The sequence below is a fragment of the Pleurodeles waltl genome, chromosome 10 (assembly GCF_031143425.1).
Source record: "Pleurodeles waltl isolate 20211129_DDA chromosome 10, aPleWal1.hap1.20221129, whole genome shotgun sequence".
Lineage (NCBI taxonomy): Eukaryota > Metazoa > Chordata > Amphibia > Caudata > Salamandridae > Pleurodeles > Pleurodeles waltl.
In genome coordinates this window covers 472,924,241-472,943,009 of record NC_090449.1, presented here as the reverse complement: position 1 = coordinate 472,943,009, position 18,769 = coordinate 472,924,241, and the positions used below count along the sequence as shown (strand labels likewise).

Below are 18,769 nucleotides of genomic sequence, written 5' to 3'. Positions count from 1 at the left end.
TCACAGAAGGTGAAGAGGGAGATGCAGAGGAACTCTGGTGAGCTCTTGCATTCGTTATCTGACGAATTCCCTAAAGCAGAGATCCTAAATAGCCAGAAAAGGAGGTTTGGCTACCTAGGAAGGAGGATTGGCTACCAAGAGAGGTAAGAGCCTATCAGAAGGAGCCTCTGACATCACCTGCTGGCACTGGCCACTCAGAGCAGTCCAGTGTGCCACAGACACCTCTGTTTCCAAGATGGCAGAGGTCTGGGACACACTGGAGGAGCCCTGGGCACCTCCCCTGGGAGGTGCAAGTCAGGGGAGTGGTCACTCCCCTTTTCTTTGTCCAGTTTCGCGCCAGAGCAGGGCTGGGGGATCCCTAAACCGGTGTAGACTGGCTTATACAGAGATGGGCACCATCTGTGCCCATCAAAGCATTTCCAGAGGCTGGGAAAGGCTGCTCCTCCCCAGCCTTCACACCTATTTCCAAAGGGAGAGGGTGTTACACCCTCTCTCAGAGGAAATCCTTTGTTCTGCCTTCCTGGGCCAGGGCTGCCTGGACCCCAGGAGGGCAGAAACCTGTCTGAGGGGCTGGCAGCAGCAGCAGCTGCAGTGGAGATCCCGGAAAGGCAGTTTGGCAGTACCCGGGTTCTGTGCTAGAGACCCAGGGGATCATGGAATTGTCCCCCCAATTCCATGATCTTAGACATGTTACATGGCCATGTTCGGAGTTACCATTGTGACGCTGTACATAGGTAGTGACCTATGTACAGTGCACTCGTGAAATGGTGTCCCCGCACTCACAAAGTCCGGGGAATTTGCCCTGAACGATGTGGGGGCACCTTGGCTAGTGCCAGGGTGCCCACACACTAAGTAACTTTGCACCCAACCTTCACCAGGTGAAGGTTAGACATATAGGTGACTTATAAGTTACTTAAGTGCAGTGGTAAATGGCTGTGAAAAACATGGACATTATTTCACTCAGGCTGCACTGGCAGGCCTGTGTAAGAATTGTCAGAGCTCCCTATGGGTGGCAAAAGAAATGCTGCAGCCCATAGGGATCTCCTGGAACCCCAATACCCTGTGTACCTCACTACCATATACTAGGGAATTATATGGGTGTACCAGTATGCCAATGTGAATTGGTAAATTTAGTCACTAGCCTGTTAGTGACAAATTTGGAAAGCAGAGAGAGCATAACCACTGAGGTTCTGGTTAGCAGAGCCTCAGTGAGACAGTTAGGCATCACACAGGGAACACATACATGGCACATACTTATGAGCACTGGGGCCTTGTCTGGCAGGGTCCCAGTGACACATAGACTAAAACAACATATATACAGTGAAATATGGGGGTAACATGCCAGGCAAGATGGTACTTTCCTACAATGAGCACTAAGAAAACAATTCCAAAACCAAAACCAAATTATTTTGGCGATTGACATTTTGTTGGAGCATTGGTGTTTCTCATTTCGTACCCAATTCATAGTCAATTTGTCTACAAGCATAAGACAACCCTGTTTATCATTTATAGTTTTGCTGGCCTTCAAGGGGAAACTTCCTTAACCATGCATCCTTAATGACCGAGACGTTTCCATGCAAGCATAACCACGCTTACCGGAACAACACATGGCTTTTTCTATGCCTTAACCACGCATGTGCTAAACTATGCATATGCGAGGTTAAGGCACAGAAAACGCCATGCATTGTTTGGGAGAGGACGCGGCGGACCTGGTGAGGTAAGTGTGGCCGGGACAGAGGCAGGGGGTGGATTAAGGGATTGGGGTGGGTCGGAGCGGGCTATTTATTTTTTTAAGGGGAGGGGGTGGGGGGTTTAGGTATTTTATTTAGGGCTTAAGGTAAGGGGGTACCGATATTTCTTTTTTTTAGGGGAGGGAGTGGGGGAAGGTGGATATTTTTGTTATTTAGGGCTTAGGATGGGGGCGGTAGTTTATTTTTAAAGGGGTGTGGGAAGATTTAAGGAAGGGTGGGAGGAGGGAGGGGAGAAGAGGAGGAAGGATTGGGAGAGGAAATGGTGAAGTAAATGTGGTTGGGACAGGGTTGGTGGCTAGTTTTTAGTGGTGGGTGGATTTAGGGCTTAGGATGGGTGGGGTGTGTTGGGGTACTTTCGTTTTTAGGGCTAGGCGTGGAGGGATCATGATAGATTTTTTTAGGGCTTAGGTTGGGCGGGGGAGTCAGGGTAGTTTACTTAATTGGGGAAGGTTTTAGGGCTCAGGGCGGGCAGGGGGTGTTGGGGTATCTTAGTTTTTAGGGGTAGATGTAGGGGGTCAGGTATTTTTTTTTAGGGCTCAGTGTGGGTGGAGGGTCAGGGTAGTTAAGAATGTAGGGGCGGGGTGGGGTTCGGGAAAGTTTATTTTTTAGGGCTCAGGGCGGGTGGGGGTGGCGGGTAGTTTAGTTTTATGGGGCAGGGGTGGAGGGGTCGGAATAGTTTTTTTTAGGGTTCAGGGCTGGTGGGGGGTAGGGGTAATTTCTTTTTTAGGGCTAGGGGGGTTGGGATTGTTTTTTATTTAGGGCTCAGGGCAGGTGGAGGGTTGGGTAGTTTAAGTATTAGGGTTGGAAGTAGCTTTGAGTCTGAGGGCGGGTGGGGGAGGGTTGCATGAAACAACCACGCATGTGGTTTCACGTGCCATTTCCACACATGCATTTACTAGGCATGCTTTTACAACGAAATTCGTTATAAAGGCATGCGTTGTAAAGACGTGTGGAAAAAAACACAGTTGTGGTTCCAACCATGTTGTTAAGGCATGCGTTATTCTGCCATACATGGTTCCATCACACAACCACCTTCAAGGCTAGGGAATTTGTGGTGGCAAATCCTTCAGCTATTAATCTTCTTGAAGCTTGGCCTTTGCTCCACGCCCCACCTACGAATAGTTAAGAAAGCAAGCCTGATTTTTGTATTTGTGGTTGTATAAATTAAAGGAGTTTGAAAGTTAGCCCTGAGACTTGTCAAAGGCAGAGTATAGACCTGCAATAAAAGCTATACCCCAATTAGTACAAGATCTGCACTACCTAAGTCTGTCCTCCAAAGAATATCCTCCGTGGCCTCATTTTTTGTGAAGCTATTCTCCTTACACTCTATAAGATCTTTTTAGATCCTTCTCAGTCACAACTAAATACCTTTTACTTCTAAATAGATGAGTTTGAAGTATGGACGATACAGACCCAAAAATCTACAGTAATTTTCTACAGGCACATCTTTATATGAGCTGTCAATTTTGATGTTCCATTATCTCAAATGCAGTTATGATATTGTGCATGCTTTGCCTATATTATTGCGATGCATAATATGGGTTACATGTATATCAACCTCAACGGGCTTAGCATTAAAAGACTGGGAGACAACATTGTCTTTAAAAGTAGGGTCATGGACCCATTGGCCAACCATCGTGAGAATGATCTCTGACGTGTTTCGTGTTCAACAACTTTCCTATGTAAGATTCAAAGGGCAAATGTGAAAAATCTGAAGGCTAAAGCTTCCCCTCATTGCTCTTCATCACAGTTAACTGTTGACATTTGTTCTTCAGGCCTTGCAGTTCTGTGGGCTTATAATACTATGCTCACAGCAAAAGGGTACACTACAAGGTTGATCTAACTTTTTAAATCCCAACAAGAGCATTCATAGAGTGCACCATACAGATCTTTAAGGGAAGAGAAGGCCCGCTGCCTAAAGTGCACATTTCACTACTGAATTTATTGCTGGCTTTCATATTGGTCCCTATTCGGGCCAGACGTACAATCTAATGTCTGTGGTTGGAGCTGTAACCCTTGCTTGCTTGAACCTACATCTCTATCCACACATTCTTTTTGCTTTATGTTCCTTTCCAAACGATTTTCCTATACATACACTTCCATAACTATCTTTTCCATATTTCTTTCTAGACAACAACCCTCATTGGACTGTTGAAGACTGCTCGCTTGCTACGTTTGGTGAGAGTGGCCCGAAAGCTGGACCGTTACTCAGAGTATGGAGCAGCGGTGCTTTTCCTACTCATGTGCACCTTTGCACTTATCGCTCATTGGCTAGCATGCATTTGGTATGCTATAGGTAACATGGAGCGAACCATGAAGAATGACGATTATCAGAAGATTGGCTGGCTTGACTCCCTTGGGATCCAGATCGGGAAACCTTACAATGACTCTGTGGGCAGCTCTGGGCCCTCCATCAAGGACAAATATGTAACAGCACTTTATTTCACCTTCAGCAGCCTGACTAGTGTGGGCTTTGGAAACGTTTCTCCCAATACCAACTCAGAGAAGATCTTCTCTATCTGTGTCATGCTTATTGGGTGTAAGTATTAGCTTTCCTTTTTTATATTGCTATATGTAACTAACCCTAGCTAAAGTTTTTTGTTCCTGTTTTTCTACACACGGCTATTTATCAGACTGTCCTTCTGTCTCTTTGTCTAGGGGTATTTTGTTCTGTTTGTACATTTAACTTTGTTAATTAGTGTCTCTCTTTTTATATATATGCCCTAAATTCAGCACCTGGTTAACATAGTTAGTTAAGGTTCAAAATGCCAATTTTACTGTAGTTTTATTGGGTGATAAAAGGTAAGGGGTTAGGCCAATGGAAGATGGTCACGATTAGTGCTCAGTGGAAATTGTGAATACAGCTCCTGCAAAACCCACTGAACGGAATTATGCAAAACTAGGTATGAAAGTAGAACTTTACTTAGATAGTGTGCTTTTATGGTTTGATGTAAATCTATTCAGTAGTTTTTGAGATGTAAGTGTTTAGAAAATAATGTCTGGTAGGCTTAAATGCTTAACACTTATAAATAGCTTGGCCACTGAGCACTAAAACTATCCTCAAGCCTGGATTTTTAAACAGCTTTGGGACCCAAATTCTAAAAATCCACAAACGTGATTGGACAAGGGAGCTCTTTTTTGGGCCATCCACTTTGGGTCAGGCACAAGTTTGAGTACCCAAAAGGTCTGACTGGCTGGCACCATAGAGTATTATACAGCACCCACTATTACAGGAGCTCAGTCCTAATGTCCCAAAGATATGAAAGAGGCAAAAAGGGGTAGAGGAAACATCACCTGACACCCTGGCTGAAGTGACGGGAGAGGGGACCCAAAGGCGCCCGGTGGGACAAAATGTTGCAGGGTTTGTGAACACCGGAGCCAGGCTTGCAGACCAAAAAGACAGTTGAAAGACCCAGGATGGCACTTTTGAGTATTCAAACTTGGGCTTTAGGTCAGTTCAAGGATTCAAATTTAAAACATAATTTAAAAACATCCATGGAGTGTGTCCTGTACTTGCAGATGGCTTGAACCAACAAATAGTCTTTTTTGGGCTGTGAACAGTGTTATATATATTTCGGAGTGGGGGTCACCACAGGGTTGTTCTAGTTAGGGTTGTGTTTCCATAGGAAAATCATTCCTTGGTTAATTTATACTTTTGGTGCCGAATCTTCACAAAACATTTCAGGGAAGTCTCATCCTTCCTATAAAGATTTGGGGTGATCCATCAAGCAGGGAATGAGAAAAAGTGGGGGGTCCCAAAACTTGTTTCCCTATTAATTTTCCCTTAGGAAGTTTTGACACAGCTAAGAACCCAAACAACTGAATGGATTTACAAAATAATTGTCAGAAAGCTAGATCTTGGACCAGAAAGCATGCTTTTTGTGTTTTGGTGTAAATCTGTGCAATGTTTCTGAAATTGTAAAACTAAAATACCTTGTATTTTTCACACTGTGGAAGATCTGTGGCACGGGCAGATTTAAACATGAGATATGACTGCCTGCCACCACATCAACAAATATGTAGATGCAGAAACCATAGGACTCAAGGCTCAGTTTCTTGCCTTGAAAAAATGTTAAGAAAAGATATAAGGGGGCAGGGTATGGATGCTCTGCCTCCCTAGACCAGGTGGGGTGCGGGGGAGTCCCAGGAGACCTGAGCCAAAGACATAGATTTTAAAAAGTTTTTGCAGAGAAATTCCAGTGGATCCGCAAATCTGCTACAACATTTATTTTAAAAAATGCATGGGCTCCTGCACTTTAAAAAAAATAAACTACCTGAGTGAGCCTGGGCTTTGGGGAATGCACTTTGGTTTTCATAGGGGTGGAGGCATGCGTCCCCCCTTAGAGCCTTCCTCAGGCCCCTGGCATCCCATCCTCGGGGGCTGAATCAATTAATAAGGAAAGGGGGCTTGCAGCCTTCTTCCCCAGGCCTTTTGAGACCCCAAGGACCCCAACCCCCAGGGTTGAATCAAATAATAAGGAAGGGGGGAAGTGCGCCCTCCCCCCCAAGCCTCTTCAGGCCCCAGGTACCCCACCTGCCAGGCCATTTATTTAAGAAGGACAGCATGCAGCCCCTTCCCCAAACGTCCAAGAGGCCCTGCTGACAGCACGCTCCTTGACCATTTTCAAATATAAGAGTGTAGGGCATTCAGCTGCCCTCCTTGAACTAAGATTGACCTAGGGGGCCTTCATGGCTGATACTCCGCAGTCTCCCCGGGAGGCTATCTCCTGGGACACTGTAGTTTCTTGCATGGGAAATAGCAGCCTAACCTACCCACACTCTCTGTGGGCCAGAAGCAGAACTTTGCTCCAGTCTGTCAGGAGCTGTTAAAAAACACTGCTCCCGTCTGGGTGGGGGCAAAGGAATGGTGCTGACTCTAACCAGTACCCATTATGTTATCAGCTTTGCAGGGGCCTTAGGATTCCCCATGCAGCCCTTAATGTGGCCTGCATTGTGGGTGCTCTTGGAGGCACAGGGCACCAACCTAAGATTTACAAAATAACCAGCTTCCACTGCACCCGTGATGGGAGCCTGGATGCCAAAATTAAAGATGTGAGTGTCCCAGCTGGGTACTGGGACACACACAAAAATAAATAAAAAGTAAATAATAAATGAGTGGCTAGAGCTGCTCCTTTATTATTCACCCCTCCTGCAAGAAGAGCCCCATAATACCCCAGGACTTTTTTAGTAAATATTTCTTGCTGATGATACCCTAGAAGAGGCAGGAGCAGCACCAGACATGTTTTTAATGTCTTGGGGGTCTGCAGGCAGTGCAGCAGCCTCCCCAGCAACATAAAAAATGTAAGACTCTTGGGTCATTAAATCCGAGACCGAGGGTGAACTTACCATATTTTCCTAAAAAAACTCTAGCTGAGCTCTCTGCTCTTCAACTGGAGTATTGTTTTGATTTTATGACTGCATTTTTTGGGCTAAAACTTTTTTAAAAAAGGAACTAGGGACATGCTGATCTTTTTTTAATAAATCTTTATTTAAAATTATTTACAACACTTACATTTGTTAAACAGTGAATTGTGTGAATTAGTGAAATATATGTTTGATTATAGTCATTGGTGATTTTTGAAAAAAGATGATAGTTCTTCTTTATATATGTTGATATGCTCCCCCTTTATGATAAAGCTAAAGTCCCACTTTAAATATTTTTGTGTTGTGATCCTTTGACATAGTCAATGAGCTTGCTTGACTTAAAATAACTTTTATATTGTGACATCACATAGTCAGCCCGTGGGGGTTGGTCACAGGGCCTGGCTGCAGGCCAGGCACTGTGCCCACCCGGTGCCACGCATGGCCAAAGGCCATGCCCAGGTGTGCGGTTCGGTGTTAGGCAGGGGATGAACACAGGGCATGGCCATGGTGTTGAACATCATACTTTACGTTACAAAAATAGAAATTCATCGAAAAAAGCAAAGGTTAAAGTGATTTATAGTTAGGAATTTTAATAATATCTTACTTTAGATTTAAAAAACCTTAGAAATTCACTGAAAATCCCTCGTCCTGAGCTAAGTACCTGGTGGTTCTTTTCAATAAGATTCTATTGATGGGGTCCACCCCATGGAGTTGGAAAGGCTCAATTATCCATCCAAGTTCTAAAGGCGGAGTTGCTTCAATGCCAACCAACTATCGTTTAGTAGCCCTCCTGTATGCAGATCTTAAATACTTCTCTACGCTACTGCTTCAAGATCTAGAAGCATGGGTACTAAACACAGACAGGCTGCCATTTAACCAAACAGGGTTCATACAAAATAGGGAACACTTACCAACCTTATGGGAGTAGACCTAGCCCTGAGTAGGGCAAAAGCTAGTAACACCCACCTATGCCTGTGCTTTGTGGATTTTAAAGCCGCATTTGTTGGTGTTCCATAGTAAAACCTGTGGGCAAAACTACTCTAGTGGGGAATTGTGCTCAACCTTTTGAAGGCAATCATGAAGCCCTGTACGGATACATGGGTCAAAATTAAGGTGAGGGATGGTACCCATCTGTCAAGGCAAGTGAGGTAATCAATAGGTCTAAAACAGGGGTGCGCCTAGGCACCGCACCAATTTTATTTATATATTTTGGATCTCTCCCCACATTCAACGAGGTAGCATTGCACGCCCTGAGCCTTAGTGGGGTCCATCTATGCAACATTCTGTATGCAGATGATTTGCTCTTACTGAGCAATACCAGGTTAGGTCTTCAAAGATTAATTAATCACCTAGCAATTTATACAGCTGACAATGGGCTGGAGCTCAACTTAAAGAAAACTAAAGTAATTTTGTTAAACCGCCGCTTCGTTAATAAACGCAAATGGTGCCTCAATGGAGTTAAGATTGAGGAAGTTTCAGAATATGTTTATTTAGGGGTCTGGATTGCCTTGAGAGCCTCCTTTGCTCCACAAAGAAAAGCGGTGAAGGAAAAGGCGCTGGCATTAATCTTTGCATTTTCAGCATTGGTGAAAACCATCTGAAGGCACAACTTCCAATCGCTTCCCACAATAATGGGGGATAAATTGAGGAGTTTTCATTGACAAAGCAGTCCCTTGCTAGACCTGGAGCGTTTATAAAATGCTGCCACAACCTGAGATCCTCCACCAAGGGCACGTTAGCCAATCTGGTTTGGACAGAAATCAATCTCCAAAGAGGAAAGTGTTTCTATCAATTGTACTTTGAGGAAAGCATAGAAAAACTTGGACTGAGAGAGCAATGGAATTTGGGTATAACTACACAAGCATTTAAGATGCAAAGCTGGCTAGAGGATAAAGGAGCATTGGCCAAATGTTTGCATGGATGGTTGGTCTTGCTTTCTTATGATAATGGAAAGGAGCAGCCGCTTTTAGAAGCCAGAGCCTTATTAAATGTTACGCCAAATATTCTGTCTCTTAGACTGGGAGAAATCCCTACTCTGGACTTTACACCAAAGTGGTTGGAAAAAGTACTAGGGAGGGATAGGCAATGTCATCTATGTAACCAGTCCAAGGAGACGATTACACATGTTGTCTGTACCTGGCCACAATTAGATCATCAGAGGAGGTCCCTACTGAGGAAGGAGTTTAAGGCGATGGGGGTCAGAACATGTAGCTCGGCAGTAATAAAGTCACTGGATCCACGGAACACCATGCTCAAAATCCACCTGGTGAGGTTCTTGGACATTTTTAAAGACCTTGTTAACAGATCCTTAGTGCCTCACCAAGGGTTTAAAGATGCTGGTCTGGATGAGTCAGTTATGGTTATGGCAGGCTGCTAGGGGAATACAGGCCATATAATCTCCCTATCCTGCCTTGGGTAACAGCTTGGTAAAGATAGTCATGGCAGGTTGTTATGGTAATGCCACTATCAATCCTCCCTCCTCTTGTCTTTAGCTGTGGTCAGAGTATAGGCTCATTGAATTTTTCACCAAAGTAATATATACCAGCCGAAGAGCCTACCCTGTGCCTGGCACATGACTCATCTTTTATGTTGTTTTCAACCACCCACAGGGGTATAGATGCTACGCTGGGTTGACAGGGTAGTACGTGCCACTTTAGCCCTCTTTTTCTTTTAGTCATTTAGTCATCTGGGTGGGCAGCCAGGGCGGCAAAGCTTTTATTACTCATTTAACTGACATATGCACCATGGCACCTTACCTGTCTTTTTGGTGGGTGTATGATGTTGGGCAGCTGGGCGGTATAGGATTTATTATTAGTCTTTCTGACATTTGCATTATGCCACTTTACCTGTCTTTCTGATGGATGTTTGATGATGGTTCTTTATGCAGGAGTCTGTTCAGAGCTACAATAAATTATGAACGTGAAATGTTCTGCTATTCCTACCTGAGAAATCATTGCACTTTGGCACTTAATTCATACCTTATCTGTCACCTTCATGAAGGATTTAGAATTTGATTACTTTGTCACAAACATGACGGATATCCCGTCATGTGGTTTACAAGTTCCATAGGATATAATGGAACTTGTAATATGGCAGATAGGAGTTTGCACAGGCCTTAGTGAAAGTTCTGGATGAAAAGCCCTGAAAGACCCTATCTTGCTCAACTGGGGCCATTCAGGCTCAGTCTTGACATTAGGTTATGCACTTGAACATTTATACTGAGGGTGATTGACTATGGAAAGTCTCTGTAAGGTTTATTGCCAATGCTGACTTGCAAATGAGTTTTTATTATTTGTGATGAGAAACCGATTATGAAATGGTCTTGCAAGGTTTCTGGATTTATTGATTTTACTTGCTTTATTTGATTTTATACATTGCTGTGTTATTAAGTGTGAGTTGAAAAAAAACTGTATAAAGCTTATTGTTTTAATTCTCTAACAAACGTTATTATTGCTGTTGTTGTTCAATTAAAAAAAAAATTAACAGGACACTAAAGTTAGGTGAAAATGCCAGTTAAAACTTACCATTTTAAACAAAACAAATGCTGAAATTCACCAGCTATAGTTATCTCAATTAACTATAACTTGTGCCCAAACGTAATTATAACTCACACCCTCGCCCTGCATTGCTAACTACCTCCCAAATTAGATCACTCATGACATGAGCTATGACATAATTGATAACATCAGTGCAAAATGTTAAAGGACATCATTCATGACAACATTGTCCTTGGTGGGGGATCACAAATTTCAGTTCTGGGTGCATCAATGATAGATTATAGAATCTAGCATTTTTTCATGCTGTTTTTTACTAGGAAATGGCCAGCAGAGGGAAAATCGTATGTGTTTGCTTTCAGTTATATGCATTTTCAATTTGACATTGCCAGTTCACAAATCACATAGCTAGTTCACTTCATTCAGTAGTTTGTGAGATAGTTGTGTCTGGAGAACTTCATAGGATCAAATGTTTTACTACCTTGGCAACTGAAAATGCATTTTTGTTAACTTGCTTGTACTTTAACACAACTCCATGAGTCAATACGAAAAGTGACAGACAATTAAAAGTTTAGCTAACTTGTGGCATTGCAAAATCTGTGCTCTTCGATAAAGGGTGCTTAAAGTTAATGGAAGAGTCAAAGAAGTAGTGATTTGCTAATAACGTTGGTGCCTTGTAATGAATCGGCATACAATTTGAATTACAGTTAAACCCATTGCCTACATCTCAAGTTTTGTTCAGATCTGTTAGGGGGTAAAGTTGTAGGAGTCCAAAATCTCCAAACATAATTTTGTGGGACTTAGGGTGGACACAGGGAATTGGTGCACGAAATGTACATCTACAGCGATTATAATGCTATTCAAGACCAGATAGAGGGAAAAGGCTAATAAATCCAAAGCAGTAAAACTGAAAGGCATTCATTTGAAACTACCAACATTGTATGCTTTGAATGTATATTGCAGCGAGAAACCAGGCAGACAGACTTCTATAGGATCTCTGATCTGCAGCTCAATCGGGAGCCACCATATTGTGCTGCATCCAACACTTCCTTTCAGTGAATGTCATTGTTAAAACATCTACAGACTCATTTAGAGCCAGCAGGCATCAGGTTTAATGCTGCTGTTGGGCAAAGATTTTTTTTTCTAAACACTCCTTTGGGAGTTTGTTTTTTAAAAAACTAAAAAAAATTATCGCACTGACTTACAGGGAATATTCTTCCTGCATATGGGGCAATTGTGCTTTTTCCCCTTATCTGCAAAAGCCATTATTCATATGGTATTCCTGCACACAAGCAAATGTTTAAAATGATTGCCCTCTCCTAAATACGGTGGGGCAACTGTCACTATGTTCTGGCACAATTGAGGTAGGCGGGTCACCAGATCAGTGCTTAATTTGTGCTTGTTCTTTCCGGTGCTGAGCACCGGCACTTATTTTTGAGGGCCGGCGCATATTCTTCTGCCTCAAGCATTTGCTGCGAGAAAAAGACACATTTGGGAAAGACGGAGGAAGAGACAACCGAAAAAGCGTCACAATGGGAGAAAGCAGAAAGCTACAGGAGTGAGCTGATGGGGCAGGGAGTGGCTCTAAGTGGATTGAAGAGGCCCGAGATGGCTTCAGTATTACGCTGCCTCGGTATTCCGTTCCCGCACATTTAATTGCAGCAGCCACGTGTATCAGAGGAGAGCTCTGAGCACCGGCACGTTTGTAGTTACAAATTAAGCACTGCACCAGATAAAAGTTGTATGCGAGCTGAACAAACTGAGGCTCAGCCTCTGTAAACCCTGCACTATCCCACTTCTAAAAATGACTGAGGAACCGTGTGTTTCGTGGGACAAGCGCACTACTGATGTATGATGGTGCCCACCTGTGCCAAACTCTAACTGACCAACTCAGTCTCCATGCACACCATACATGAGAACAAATGCATAACACATACTCACGGGGAAGAGAAGGATCTCAGTTATGGATGCATGAGTGTAATTTACTACGAGAGGGCTGGTAGACATCTCTCTCAAGAGTAAACATGAAAATAAATGTGCCTCACTCTAAGATCTCAACTGCCACAGTTATTCTTCCTCAAAATGGGTCATTACCCGCCTTAATAGAAATGCATTTTGGTTGTGAACCGAGCTTTACAGAATCTATCGCTCTGCTGTTGATGCAACCACACATCAAATCGAACTCCCCAAAGGGTATACTACCTGAATATCACGTTTCAAATACTGTGCTACCAAATTATCACAGCCACAATAACCACTATCAAAACAATTGAAAAAGTAAGAGTATTTAAATAAGTATAGGTTGCCTCAGTGTATAAAGATAAGTCGAAAGTCAGGGCACTCATGAATTACAGTCCATATTGTAATGGTAAAGAATTTTTGTACAAATGGAAATCATGAAAACAGGATCTTCAATTTAATCTCACAAAATAAGTAATAACACAGTGATAGGAAACAATCCTTAATGTTGATATATCTGTGACTACGACAGCCGATACGTAGTCATGTAGCAACAAACGCCAACACGTGTTTCGTCTTGTGAGAGATAGATCTCAAAGACTTCATCAGGGCTGAGCTACAGTAAGGCCATCTATCAAAAAGTATTCTCAAGAAATCACAGATATCTTGTGGTAATTGGGATACAGAAATGGCAGGTGGTTGAGACACCTATATCGCCAAAATTATCCTATTATGACGAAGAATAGTAAAAAAGGGGGGAAAGCCGTGTTCAGGTAATCGCACGGCGTTTCGTAGTTCTTTATTTGCTTCCCGGGAACTACGAAACTCCGTGCGATTACCTGAACACGGCTTTCCCCCCTTTTTCACTATTCTTCATCATAATAGGATAATTTTGGCGATATAGGTGTCTCAACCACCTGCCATTTCTGTATCCCAATTACCACAAGATACCTGTGATTTCTTGAGAATACTTTTTGATAGATGGCCTTACTGTAGCTCAGCCCTGATGAAGTCTTTGAGATCTATCTCTCACAAGACGAAACACGTGTTGGCGTTTGTTGCTACATGACTACGTATCGGCTGTCGTAGTCACAGATATATCAACATTAAGGATTGTTTCCTATCACTGTGTTATTACTTATTTTGTGAGATTAAATTGAAGATCCTGTTTTCATGATTTCCATTTGTACAAAAATTCTTTACCATTACAATATGGACTGTAATTCATGAGTGCCCTGACTTTCGACTTATCTTTGTTCAGTTTCTTCGGAAACTTTAGAGGACTGATAGAGCGGTCTGTAGTGATAATTTACCTGTGTTCGGACGCTCTTTAGGCCGATGAATCTTTTGACTTAGTGGGAACTCTTTATACTCTTAATCGATCAATCTCATCAAAATCAATGATCAATAACGAACATAAGCAACACCTTGAACAACATAACACTTAACAATTAATCCAGAATACATTTCGGCGAACCTGACCTCTCAGCCAGGAATAACCACACCAGTTTATTGCAAAGTTAGTGAATTTTATTTCCCTATATTAACAAAGCTAGCACAATATAAATGTGTCTCAACACCAAATGATAAACATATATGAACATTAATAGCTGTCCATAACGTCGAAACAAGTGCAATCTATGAAGCATTTGAGTCACGAGGCATTCGATAATGGCAATGCAAATCACTAATACGATAATCTGTAATGAACTAATGGCATACATTTAGTCAGCATAACAAGATCTCAAATTGCATCGTGCGACATATGGAATCCTCATCTAACCTCAAATTAGCATCAGCATGTGGGACTTCATGCGAAAACAATTTAGCAACATTAATTTAGAAAACTCCTAACTAGGGATCTTACCAAAATCAGCAGTTGGTTACCTAAAAGAAACACAATGCAATTTTACAATTTCTTTTCATATTTACCAATTACGATCAGCATACAAGGAAGTCTTCGTCTCACAGGTACCGTTTCTCGATCAGCATGGGACGGGACAAAGGGGCAGGGGTGGACGGGGCAATTGCCTCACGGCGGCAAGGTAAAACTACTACTTCATGCAAAGGGATCAAAGTTAAAGTTAAAGTCTCTAGGGCAAGAATCATCAAAGTCTCTTTCTCTCGATTAGAGAAAGCATCAAAGTCTCTCAAAATGGCGTCGCAGCAAAGTGGGCCATAATAGCTACGAAGTCAAAATGGCGGGATGTCCGATGATAGAGAGAGAGAGCTTCCTCTCGTGCACCTGATTTTTATAGACAACAGTTCGAATCCAGTAGGGTCTCCATTGGAGGGTTCATAGGTTAGCTTCAAATTGACCAATCAAAAACGACAGTTCTCAAGCTTTTACTTAAGCATACATTATCCTTGGAGATGGGTACGCAAGTTGCAACATTGTCTCCCAATTAGCTCACTTTCAGAGCCTCCATTGTCCGCACCTGCAAGTCGACCTTGAATTAAAGAGAAAATATGCCAGGCTGGCACTAACTTTAAGATAAGCATGTGAACAGTTTCTGTGGAAAAGTACAGCTTCAAGCAAAAATACACGTTTATTAGCACAGTGGAAAAATACGAGCATCTAAACCGTGAGACCAGGCAACTAGGCCAAAGCCTCCGCTAAAGTAATGCTAAGCTAAAGCATTTCAAACAAGCAAATCGTAGCACACGTTTACGATTATGTCGGATTAGTGCAATTCTAATACACCACGTTATATAAAGCACGCATATAAATGATGGCAAACTACTCTGAGGGCACATTTTGTCCCCGTACAATCTTTATTAGTTCGGTTAAAGTCACACATGATTATTTCAGCACTACGTTTAAGCGTTAATAAATCAAAACCTTCATTTTCTGCTTCATCAATCCCTCCTCTGATGACTACTTGTCATCACACAAATCATGCCCACAAATTTTATTCCATTAAAATTCTGTCAGTTCCCTTTTCCTTTTAGTTCCCCTAGTTTGCGCTTTGTATTCTTCTGCCATTCTTTTCATAATTTTCTCCTCCTTTCTTCTTTTAATTCTTTCCATAATCATTATTATTCCCCTTTTTATTCCCCAAATTCCAAATACACAAATTATTACTATTAATATTCCTTCTATTATTTTCAATAATATTCCATTCCAAATTCCCCCAATCCAATGTCCCACTGAAGCAAGTCCCTTTCCAACCTTCTCCCACACTCCTGGTTCTTTCAGTTCCTTCAAATCTGCACTTTCTTTTGTTAGATTAGCAAGCATGGTTTTAATTTTCACACTATTATCGAGTATATAGGTACAGCAGTGACGTGCACCAATCATTTTGCAAACGCCTCCATCCTTTGCTAAAAGAATGTCTAAAGCAAGCCTATTTTGAAGAGTCATGGCTCTTTCCGCTGCAAGCTCAGCATCTATCAGGATTATAGCACCTGAAAACTTTGTCAACATGTTATCCACTATAGTAGACAACTTTCTTATTTTGATAGAATTCAACACAACTCCCAATGAAGGAATCATGGCTCCAAATATATCACCTACCACAGCAGCTGCGGTCTCTCTCTTCTGGATACGATGGGATCCAGATGTCTTTTGAATCATCGATACGTCATCCAGTTGATAAACCTTTGGGAACACTATACCCAAATAACATCTCCCCCACCATCCCTTTGGAAGACGATAATAGGCATTATGCCCACAAATGTAATATACACCTGGAATGACAGGGTCAAGTCCGTTCATCATGAATGTCCATTTGGCCTTAAAAATAAACGTATGTTTGCATTCACTCGCTCCTACAAAAATGTTGTCATAATAAGATTCACCTCGATATATACAAAATTTCCCTACATGCCAAGCATCTAAAGCTATTTTCCCTTGTGTCTTTATAGCAGCAAAATCATAATTATCTACTGAAGTCCTCTTATGCAGCTCTTTTTCTAATTTCACCTTCATCTGTGCCCTTCTATCATCTGTGCGATCTAAAAAGCTTATTTCTACAGCAGAGACTGAGCAAGTAAGGTTCTCCCTATGAGCATGAGCCGTTTCAAAAGGTTGCATTGGCTCGAAAAATTCCCTCATTATTTTAGCATCCCAATCTTTAGCAATCTGGCTTAGCTGTGCTATTATAGGAACATAAGCAAAAGTAACATCATAATTCGAGTAAAAATACTGTATGTTAGTTTGACCATAAAACCTAGACATTACTATACTACATGTAATCCCATATGTAAGAGGCATGTGGTGATAAGTTACCCCTTCCTTTACTGATGTCGGTATCTGTGTACACACATAACAATCCTTCGCATCCATAGTCTCAACATACTCTGTTAGCAAGCGATAGAAAACGTTATACGAAAGCTCTTTCTTATCGTGCAAGAGCCTCTCATCCAATGCTAATCTTTTCAATGGTGTTAGTTCAGTGACAGTAACAGGAGCAATAGTAGAAGCCTCGATATTCTCACTTTCACCCTTTCCATGCATTCCAAACACAATTGCCATTATTATTATTACACATGTAACTACCAAGCCTATACACACATATTTACAATATTTCTTTCTATTATTTTGCGTAGCGTACCTAGTCATGATCTGTATAGAATCAGAGAGCTGGAAGCACCTATAAAAGAAACTATTTAGCAATTCAGTTACAAAGCTGAACGAGCGCAATGTTCACACCGTCTTCTTCAAAAGGCCAGTCACTTATCGGTTAGCAGCATTTGTCTCAATTCGCCAATAACACAGTCTTTATCAGTTTAGCAAGTCTCGTCCGGTTTAACAATGTCTCAGCTGGTTGTTTCTTTCACGTTAGATTGTAGCAAGCAATATCATTCACTACTCTTTCAATCGACAGAGTCTATGAAACTTTTCTTTTCTATTGGTATCTCTTCTTCTTCTTCGTTCTCGATGCTTAGAGATACAAACTCGTCAGTCCAATCATCATTGACTGCATATGCCCATTCAGGACCGGAATACCTTCTGTTCGGTATCCTTTTCCTTTTCAATTTTGCTTCTCTTTTCGACTCTGCCTCGCTGGTACTTTCCTCTTTTGTCAAGTCTTTTTCCTCACTTGACGATTGTTCCACGACAGTCACTTCCTTTCTTTTCTCTTTCACTTTTGGCCTTCCTCCTTCGTTCAAACTTTCTTTACCCTTCTCTTTTATTGGTGAAATACTTAGTCTCCTCTTTGCGCCATGTCCATTTGATGGACCTGCAATCTTTTCTGTGGAAGCTTGAACTTTTTCGTTCTGGTCTGCCTTATCCCCTTCTTCCGGGGAATCGATCACGTTCTCCTTTTCTTTTTCTGTATCGTCTGCTTCTGGGAAAGCCCTCCTCTGATCAGGCTCTCCTGCTTTTTCACCTTTTTCGAGCCCTTCGTCACCGTTACTTTCTTCAGGCTCTTTATCACTTTCAGCTGCTTCAGGCTCCTTGTCACCTTCAGCTGCTTCAGGCTTTTTGCTACCCTCAGCTGCTTCAGGTTCTTTGTCACCTTCAGCTGCTTCGTCGCTGTCCGAACTTTCTCCTTGGTCTCCCCCAAGCGAGTTGGTGTCTTCGTCGTCAGAGAATATCTCTTTCTCTCCCGTTTCTGCCTGCTCGCCTTCAGTTCTGTTTTGTTCTGTCTCAGCACTCAGCGCTGTTTTGTCAGGCACTGGTAGTTTCAGCGCTTCAACTTCCTCATCCGTGGGACACAACACCTTCTTTGTGTGACTGGCGTGAATCCAGTTGGGAACCCCCGCACACTTCACAGCGGTAGTTGTCGTCAGAATCACTTGGAAAGGGCCTTTCCAACGGGGTTCCAGACACGATTTTCTCACGTGCTTCTTTACCACGACCCAGTCACCTGCTTTCAGTGCGTGTCCTGGACCTTGTATCGGTGGCAAGGTGGTCGCTTCCACCTGGTGAGAGAAAGAGCGAACCACGTCAGCCAATCCTTTGCATTAGTCTAACACCATATCATCTGTAATATTCAAAAGCATGTTTGCGGGAACTGCAGGAAGTCTCATAGCCCTGCCCATGAGAATTTCATGCGGAGACAATCCAGTTTTCCTATCGGGAGTATTTCTCATTGACATTAGCACTAAGGGCAATGCGTCAGGCCATTTCAAATTTGTTGATGCACATATTTTTGCCATTCTCGATTTCAGCATACCATTCATCTGCTCCACCAGTCCTGATGCTTCAGGGCGATAGCTACAGTGCAGCTTTTGCTCAATGTTCAGCGCTTC

At 42.4% G+C, this 18,769-nt stretch overlaps 1 protein-coding gene across 2 annotated transcripts in view; it reads left to right on the top strand.

The window, feature by feature from the left end:
* The window catches only part of KCNH2 (potassium voltage-gated channel subfamily H member 2), a 1,485,214-nt gene that overhangs the window by 1,238,738 nt on the left and 227,707 nt on the right, over positions 1-18,769 (top strand). For both annotated transcript variants that reach the window (XM_069210759.1, XM_069210762.1), the window contains one exon: positions 3,882-4,290. In XM_069210759.1, coding sequence (XP_069066860.1) covers positions 3,882-4,290 — 409 coding nt within the window. The remainder of the gene's footprint in view (positions 1-3,881; positions 4,291-18,769) is intronic.